General features: G+C 38.8%; 1 protein-coding gene across 4 annotated transcripts in view; it reads left to right on the top strand.

The window, feature by feature from the left end:
- The window catches only part of PPP1R9A (protein phosphatase 1 regulatory subunit 9A), a 129,000-nt gene that overhangs the window by 104,513 nt on the left and 14,929 nt on the right, over positions 1 to 9,558 (top strand). For 2 of the 4 annotated variants that reach the window (XM_014312126.2, XM_014312125.2), the window contains exons 11-14: positions 3,329 to 3,486; positions 4,059 to 4,359; positions 8,474 to 8,561; positions 8,661 to 8,738. In XM_014312126.2, coding sequence (XP_014167601.1) covers positions 3,329 to 3,486; positions 4,059 to 4,359; positions 8,474 to 8,561; positions 8,661 to 8,738 — 625 coding nt within the window. The remainder of the gene's footprint in view (positions 1 to 3,328; positions 3,487 to 4,058; positions 4,360 to 8,473; positions 8,562 to 8,660; positions 8,739 to 9,558) is intronic. The other 2 variants (XM_005418571.2, XM_005418570.3) reach the window with 1 other exon arrangement.

Below are 9,558 nucleotides of genomic sequence, written 5' to 3'. Positions count from 1 at the left end.
TGCTGAAGCAGTATTAGTGATATGCAGACCTTGTGCAGTTGGTTTCCACAAATCTTCACAGACCTGTTTTTTCTGTCAAGTGTTAATTTTAATGAAATCTCTGAAGTTCAGAAAAGCACTCAGGATGACAAGAAAGTCTGTATTTCTGCCATGGACACTCATTAAGTGTTATAAAACTTTTAATACTTAACAGTGCTGTTAACACAAATCCTTTCAGTAGTGTGTTACAGGAGAAGAAATTATGTTTTCTTCACTTGACTCAGAAAAATGATGCTTACATGTACTGTTGTAACAATGTCAACACACGTCTATGGCTTAAGAGCTAAAATCTGGGAATTTCTACATGTAAAAGAAAGAAAAAAGGAATTTTAAAATTCATTCTAAAAAGTTGGAAGTTCTTAGTGCAGCATAAAAAATCTGCATGTCAGTGCTTCAAAATTATGGTTTTTAATCAATGCATTTGCATGAAAATTTTCTAAGAGCTGCCTTTTTTCATTCCAAAAATGTTCTCCTGGAGAAATGTTACCAGTGTTAATTTTTTTGAGTGTTAGACTAGATGATCTCTGAATTTAAATGCCCAAGTTTAACCACATGAATACAAACACAAATTATTTGCTAGGAAAAATTGGTAATTGGCAATGATTTTTTGAAAGCAGAAGCTGCAATTAGCTTTATATTCCAGGCTACATTTGTGGTTTTAACATTTTAAAAAATAATTATATCTTTAAATATGTTGCAGCACTCTTTGACTTCCGTATATATTTTCCAGTAAGTTCTGTGTCAGCTTCTGATGTGTGTAGCAGACTCTAACGTAGTGAGTGACACTTGCTCTGCAAAGAGCCTATGTCTCTGTATCACGCTTGTTTAAACCTTTTAAGAAATGAACTTGCCTTCAACCCATGGGTGTTTGCACAGGAGCTATGAGGGGCAGGGGAGTTGTCCATGATGGACAGCTGGAGGTGAGTAGAGTCCCTGGGGTGCTGTGGGTTGGGCACACTGCCTTTGTGACATTCACACAAGTGCTCCAGTTTCTTTTCTGGCTTATGTTCGTCAAGTATAACACATGCTTCTTGATCAAGCCTCTGCATTAGGTTCCTGGGGTAGGACTGCATGTGGACAGCCACATCCCAGAATTTTGTCCAGAGGTTTGCGGGTCTGTTTTCCATCAAAAAATTAGGGTATGTAAATATACAATGTTTTAATTAAAATGGTATCAAGTATGTTTCTGTTTCAGTGTGATCTGAGGTGTTTATTACATTCTTGCATGGCTGGGGACTTGGGAAGGAGCAGTGGATGCAGCCTGATGGTTGCAAACATTTGAGTGTAACTGTTCCTGACGCTGCACAGTGCTCTGGCCGTGTTCAGCATCCTGCCAAGACTCCTCAGGCTGTAACATAACCTCACACTGAGCTTCAGGGGCTGCCAGTAACATCAGTGGAAGTTAAAAAGAGAAAATAAAAACTACCATGGCCCACATAATTCTTCCTTTGCTTTGCCAGGAATACTAGACTATGGATTGCATTTCCTTTACAAATACATGGTTTATTCTGAGAGCCCAGCAGTACATTGTAGCTTTCTGGTTTAGTGATGATGAGCTGTGTCTGCAGTAGGCAATCAAGCTGTTTACTGGCAGGAGTCAGTGGTTTGAAATCTGCACAGTTCAGTGCTGAGGCCAACTTTGACAGTCTCAGACTTTGACATCTCTGTGCAAGTTCCTGTTCAAGCCACTTTGTGTCTCTACTTTCTGGGTGTCTTTGGATACTCAGGGATGTGTCAGTTTACAGAAGGAGATTTTAAATTTTGTCAGCCTGTCTAATGGAAAAACAGTGGGAGTACAGGCGAGCTCTTCCCTGGTTCACAGTGGTACTGAAATAGTTCAGATGGAAGAACATTGGAGTCAAGTGGTTGAACGTCTGGTGAAAGAAAGTCTCATTACATTGACTCTGAGAGTGAAATAAGAACTGTTATGACTTTTATGTGAGAGATTTTCCAGACACCCCAGTGGGTTGGGAGATTACTACAGCATCATGTGAGGTTGTGGGTTTGTGCTGGGAGCTGTGAGGGCCAGCTACTCTCTGCAGAAGAGGGAGCTGGGACTGGGGGTGGCAGCACGTGTGGCTGGGGCAGAGACCATCTGACAGCAGCCCAGTTCCACTGCAACAAAGCAGGGCAGGATGGGGTGCAAGAAGTAGGAAGCTCCAGGCCCAGATGGTCTTCTGCTTTAAGAAGGTCCATATGAGCACTTCTGTAAATACCATTTCCAGTTCTGTGTTTCTCGTTTGCATAATTTCAGCAGTGAAACAAAGGGATGTATAGAAATCTGTACACCTGAAAGAACAAATGCAAGCAGTTCAAGCTATAACCATGTGTAGTTTTCCTGTGGAGTACTTAGGGCAGAAGTAGCATTGTAAGTCAGACAATGCTAATTATTCTGGACTATCATGTGAAGTAAAATTTAACTCTAACACATAGAAGAAAATCAAAAATATCTGTAAGATCAGATTTTAATTAATTAGTGTATTCTGAATGCAGTATATAGGCAAGTAAATTTATCTAATGGATTATGGTTTGGTTTTTACTGTGAGGGTTGAAAAAAATTCGTTAAACCGTAAGAATCTCTTCTTTTTCTAGTATAAAATACAAAAGAACCTTTTAAAATATTTTTAGTCTTGGTCACTGCGGCTGTGAAAAATGTTAAATTTGCTGCAATACTCAGATTTCATTTAAGTGGATGGTTGATAGCTCAGACAAGTACAGCTATGTTAGATTTAGTTGTAGATGCAAGTCATATATGAAGTGTTCAGTATACTTTGCTCATGAGATATTCAGGAGTTGGGTGTCTTTGAAGCCAGGCAAGTAGGATGGTTTCATTGTTCTGTTCTTTTATATTAAGTACTTCTTCAGTTGTCATGTATCACACAAAGATGTTTATGCCCTGGTGGAGGAGACCTCGCTGCAGGCCAAGCACATGTAACTCCCTCTGAGGGAGTCTGAGTGGATTACTGGTACAGCTGGGTTTGTGTGGTCATCTGTGTAACAGTGGGAATACTTCATTGAATTCTTAAATATCTGCAGTTGGTTTTTTGCTATGCCCTTGCCCTTGCTGAATCTGTACAGATAAACTTGTGTATGCAAATAACTTTTTCTGGGGGTACTATAGGAGTTATGAAGGTACAGGTACAAGTAAAATGTGTATTTTCTAACCTCAATTATTCCATGATTCTATGCGAAGTGCATATGCTTGCAATTGTTTGTGCAATTCCTTTTCTTAGGAAAAAGTAAGGAAAGATACTTCCGTTAAACAGTTTCAAATCACATTTCCATACAGATTTCAATGAAGCAGTTCCAGAAACAGAGAGGCTGGACTCCAAGGCACTGAAGACTCGAGCTCAGCTCTCGGTGAAGAACAAGCGGCAGAGGCCTTCCAGAACGCGGCTGTATGACAGCATCAGTTCCACTGATGGCGAGGACAGCCTGGAGCGAAAGGTGAGAAGGGCTCTACCCTCTCTTTCCAGCTTCCTGGGGAGTGCTAGATAGCCCCTGTAGGTCAGTTCATCCTCTGTCTTTATCCTTCCATTGTAGCACAGGCAGTATTTATTCCTCTGTGGCTGGTCTGCTGTGAATGTACTTGAGTGATGTGCAAGTCCAGTCTCCTTTTGAGTCAGCACACCTGGTTTTTTGGTTCTGTTGTGTTTTAACTGGAATCCTGGTCTTCTTGATTTACATGTGCTTTATAACGCAGAGTGGGTCTTTTCATTTATGCAGGAGGTGAAAGGAGCTTGAATTGTGCATTTCTCTATTTGTTAATTTGTTATCACAATTGATACAATATTTGCTCATTGTTTTGTCCTATTCTGACTTCATCTGAAAGCAGATACCAATAACAACACTGTGTTGTACCAATAAACAACATCAAAGGGTAATGCCTTGAACTGCTACAGCATTTCGTACAAATAGAAAGCTAAATAATGAATAAAAGAATTGCATGTTCAAAGTAAATCTTGCTCTGTTTGCTTACTAAGTGGTATAACCTGCTTTATAATCTCTTATACCAACAGCCATCACACAGTTACAGTAGTCCCATGCACATTTCAAAATCACCACTGCCCTTATGCATGAGAGCATCCTCACCAGCATCAGATTCTGGTGCTTCCTCCCTCTCCCCCGTGGCTAGCAGTGCAGCAATCTCACTTGACAACCTAACTGAAAACCAAGAAGAAGAACAGCACCACAAAGGAGGTGTCCATTCCCCATATGCTCAGGGAGACACTCCACTTTCCTCTCCTTCAAAATCTGGGCACAGCTCTGAAGCATCTCCTTTGCATCACCCAGCTGGCAGGAATATTTTACAGGATAAAGGTATTACTGTTTCTTTTACAATAAATTGATGCATCATTTTGCTCACTTAACAGCTATCTACTTTATTGCTTTTTGTTGTGCAGTAGTACCTTAGCAACTAGAAGGTCATCATCTTGTCATTTCTTTTGCCTACCTGGAAGCCAGAAACTTTAAAATGATCTTGTATGATGGTATAAGAGAAGGACAAAGTTTAAAATGGGATAGGGAACTGCTTATTTTCTTTTTTTCAGGCTTTCTTGGAACTCACTGAAAAAAAATGGGGAAAATGCCCTTAAGAAAACATTGTATTGTGTTTAAAAAAAACCAAAACATTATTTGACCTTGGGTCACCTCCATATTAGAAACGTGCTTAACACAGTGTACTTTCTCAAATAATGTGATTTTGGCACTGCTAGATGATTTTTTTGGAGGGTGCAGAAAGGAGTGTAAAGCAAGAACAGCAGATTGTGGCTTTTAATTGCTGAGAGGAAGCAAAGTCTAGGTTTAATGAGAGGTTAGTGGAGATTTTTCATTTACAGAAAAAAAATACGTAATTTGTTGGAGAGATTGGCCTCCTTGTTACTAATTTGATTCAGACTCTTGACTCTGTTTTATCCTCTTAGGTGGATAAAACAGGGTGCAATCATATGTAGCTCAGGTGTATGTCTCAGATGACAGTTCATTATAGAATTACCAATATGTCACTGAACACTGAGCTGTTCTTTTCAGGTGCATTTGAAAGTCAGAATTAACATTTGAAACCACTTCAGCATTCTTAGCAATGCACCTTGCATTCTGAAACTGTCACATAAGTTAAAATGCATAATAAAAAATTGTTCATAAGTGAGGTCTGCAGGACTAGGTCTAGAAAGGCTTATAAGAGACTTTGCCTTGCTTGAATTAACTGAAAAGAGAAATTAATTGAAAATTTATGTTTGTGTGTCTGACTTGCTACTGATTTAAACCCAGTTTCTTCTTCATCTTTGTACTGGGCTTTCACATAGGTTCATAAAAGACAGCATTATGAAACTTTACTGAATTTAGGAGAGGTTAATATACTGCAAGAATTTTTACATGAGTTCTGAAATTGCTAGTTGTAACTAGGTTAAATTGTTAAGAATTCCAAGTTAAATTCAATATTTGTATTTTGCAAGTAAAAATAAGGGTGTGAACATAAGATTGTGACTTTAGAAACTCAGCTTGAACGTGTGATTGGTTTGTCGGGAAAATCCTAAATCCTGTGCTTCCAACTGATGTATGAAAAATACTTTGATAAAAAATTGGTGGAAACTAACCTTGTCGTGCAAGGAATAGGGCATTGCATTCCACCCACTGTGTCACACTTTCCATTTTAGGTTTGAAAAACAATCTCTGTCTAAATATTGCTGTCATGCTTTCCTCTTTGTGACTGTTAAGTAAACAACCAATGCTTTTGGGTGTGTCTAGGTTCTGCTGAGTAATATATTAGAATTAACCAGAGCAATATAATTTCAAGTACAAAAAATCATATTTAGTAAGTCATACTAAAAAAAGAAACAAGTTATTTGGCAACAAGTGTTGCAGCAATGCTATTTTAAATTACTGTTAATTTGGCTGTTAAACTCGTACAGCTCAGAAAATTAAAAAAGACACTGCATTTGTTTTATGTGCTCAGGAGGGGTTTTTTAGAGATGGAAAGAGAGCACCTCTGTGGACACACACAGCCATTAGTTAGTCTCTCAATAGCAGAAGTGAGCATTAGCAAGCTCACATTTGTGTTTTTGTCTTTTTCCTACAAGATCCTGCAGTGTTGTGGGTAGGGCTGAAGTGGTATGAGATTAGTTTCATTGCAAAATGATGAGCTGGAGAACCACAGCTTTTTCAAGTATATGTGATGACTTTCTTTAGTTCTGCCTGATTTGTGCAGCAGCAGCATCCTTTGATACAGCTGCCAGATGACAGCAGTGGGCAGTGCTCACTGACGTGAGGCTGCTGCAAGTGCTGCGTGCCCGTGGGCAGGGACCTGAGGTCTGGGGTCTTCCACATCCATCAGCCACACATTACCGCAGCTCTCAGCTGGAGGTGGTGGATTAAACAGCTTCTGTGTGATTTGTTCTGAGAAACCAGCTTTCCCTTACCTTCAAGGAAGAACTGAAGAACTTCAAGGAGCCAGGGAAGACGCACCCAACCAGAGTGGCCAAAGTCCCGTCCTGCCCAGGCAGGCCACCTGTGCCTCTGGTGCTTGGTCTCTCTCATGGGCAAGCATTGAGTAATTCCTGCATGCAAGACCCAAGACCCTGTAGGTTCAGATCCACACTGCTACTGAAGCTGGTTTTGGGACCTAGACTATCCATGCTCCCCTATGTCCCATAGCCAGCCCAAATATTTTCCTCAGCAAGTCATCATTATTTAAAGGGTCCTGGCTGGCCCCAGCTGTGTGGGAGGGGGACCATAGGGATATAAGAGCTTGAACAGTAATTTGCTGTTCCAAGTAGCTGCTGTGTATTCCAGCTAAACTCTCCAGGCTTTTTTTTTTCCTACTACAGCAGCAAAACAACCATCTACTAAATGCTTTAATTTTTTGCCCAGCATAAAACCACTGTACTTTATAATTTCTCAACTTTAGTAAGAAATTCCTCAAAAAAAACCCACTACCCCTTCCCCTGAAAGCCATTTGTCCTGGTTGCCTGTTAATAGCTAGTGTGAAAATAAATGTGGCAAGTTTTAATTATTGGAACAATTTTGGCAGTGGTTAAATGAGAAGTGTACATTAAAGGTGAAAAAGAAACTGTAAGGGGAAACAGGAAAGAAGTGTGCACAGTGTAGGGTTGATGCAGAGTGTGCATTGCCTGAAGTTCTCCTCTGCCTCCTTGGGGAATGGATTTCTTCTTCAGAGACTTCATCTTGCTTTTGTCATTCTTCGTATTACTTTCTTTTGTTTTCTTTTTTGGAATGAGGGTGCTTGTTAGTTGTTCTTAAAATTTATTTTTTTTAACATAAGGACTTGCATTAGTGGAAATAGTATGGCTTTTAGTGTGAGTATTGCAAAAGGCTTATTTTCCTGCTTTTCAGAGGATTTAACCAATTAATTGCACATTAAATTGTTTGCTCAAATGAAAACTTGGGCAGATATCTACAAAGCAACACACAAAGTTCTGTACAAATAGTTGACTGTCCTGTGATAGTGCTATGATGCTTGGGGTTAATTTTGAGGGTTTAATTCAAGTCAGCAACACTAGGAGAAATCCACAAACCCAGCAATGCATCCAGTTTGAAGTTGTGTATGTCTGAGGTCACATTGCAAAAGCCACCAAACCACAAGTGACATGAATGACTGACCTTTATTTGCTTCCTCTAGGGTATTTGGGAACACTCTTTATATTTAAGAGTCACAGTTTCTGAATTTTTGAACACACAGTAGTGTGTATTCTTTTATTTTCTGTATAGATTTCACAGGATGTTTGCCAGACTCAGGTTCATTGTTTTGGCTTTTTAGATACTGCAGCCTGTTTCCTCTTTAGGATTTAATAGCATTGGTAGAAGAGATCAAAAATTGATAAATGCCTCAAGGCAAATTTATTAACTAAGCTACATTCAGGTTTTGGGGAGGGTTGTTGTTTGCTTTTTAATTCAGAATGGTTAGATTTTAGGTTACATGTTCAGTTTAACAAAGATGTTCGGGCTAAACTGATTAACTATTTCATAGCATGCCCATCATAAAAGGTACCCTGGGTTCCAAAATTGAAAAAAGAATTTTAGGAGTAATTTTGGAAGTAAAGCATACATACCAAATGAATTCTGTAAAAAATAAACATAAGCAAACTACTGCTGAGTTTAAAAATGGATTCACTGGAATGTTTGCCTATTAATACTTTCTGTTATTCAATTTATTGCATAGTCATTAAAACTCAATCAATATTAACTTTTGGTTTTCTTAAATTAAAATTTTTGTGTATTTGTGAATTCTGAAGTTATTTATTTTTATTCCTGTTCACACCATTTTCCTTAAAATGAGAATTCCCCTAATTAAATTGTCTACCCACACACATGTTCATGTATAGGTATCTAATTATGAAAAGATACACAAAGTATTCTGGATGGAAAGTACCAATTAAAATTAATAATGTACATTCTTCCATGTACAAATGTATCCTAGATGGTGCCACAAGTGCTCAGGCAGCAAGAACAACTAGCCCTACTATAGGGCATACAGAAAAACTAAAGAGAAAACTTGCAGATCTTGGGTAAGCATTTTTTAATTTAAAATACATTTTCTTCTTCATTAAAAGGATTGAAAGTAAAATTTCTAAGATGTCTCCTGATGTTTTCTAATATTCTTATAGGGCTCCCTTGAGAAGGAGTTCAAGCAAGGGCAAGAAGCGGAAGGAGAAAGAAGCCATGAGGGTGGCCTGTGGCAGTAGGTATGGGTGAGACAGGGGATGTGAGAAATTGTGTGCCAGCAACATTGGAAAAACATAATCATCCTAGCAGATGGAATATTAACAGTCCCACTGACTTCATGAATAAGTGTTAAGATTTGAGATAACCTGAGCTTACAAACCTAGATTTCTTGGCTCACAAAAGACTGACATATAATCTAAAGATACTTGAAGGTTTAATATGTCATAAAATCATGAAATTTCTCAAGCTGGCGGTGACTTGCAAGAATCATCAAATCCAGCTGCTGCTGTTGCAGCCACTAATAGGATTTGCAGAAACTGATTGTCAGAGCAGCCCTACAAGATGCACCCAGTCAGTTAATAATGTCCATGAACCAGAAACCTTGACACAATTCCATGTATTTTTTTTTTAAAGTGAGGTTGAGCAGCAGCTGTTCACTGCAGCTTTGCAGCAGCCACATGAGGAATGCTTTCAGAAGGTTTTTTTTTCTGAAGATAAACATCTTGAATTGAAAAATAGGAGAAATGCTGACTGCATGTCGCATCAACAACTTTCAGGCAAGGAATTGTGAGATCTGATGACACAACATCACCAGCATCAGAATTCTGAATAAATAAATGAATGTTCACAATGACAGGAGGCAATCTCTGCAAAAGCTAGTGTAGATTTTTAGTGAAGGCCTCTCCTTACATACCTATGAGTCTGACAAGATCACAGCATGATATCTGGTTCCAGGTATGAAAGGCAAAATAAAGTCAGGAGAGCTAAGCATACTTAATATGTTCCAAAAGTCTAGAAAGAACATAGCAACTCAAAAACTCTGCACATAAAACAGTGCAA

This window comes from Geospiza fortis, unplaced genomic scaffold, assembly GCF_000277835.1.
Source record: "Geospiza fortis unplaced genomic scaffold, GeoFor_1.0 scaffold138, whole genome shotgun sequence".
NCBI classification, from domain to species: Eukaryota; Metazoa; Chordata; class Aves; order Passeriformes; family Thraupidae; genus Geospiza; species Geospiza fortis.
The sequence above is the reverse complement of the archived record's forward strand: the minus strand, read 5'-3'. Positions and strand labels throughout refer to the sequence as shown.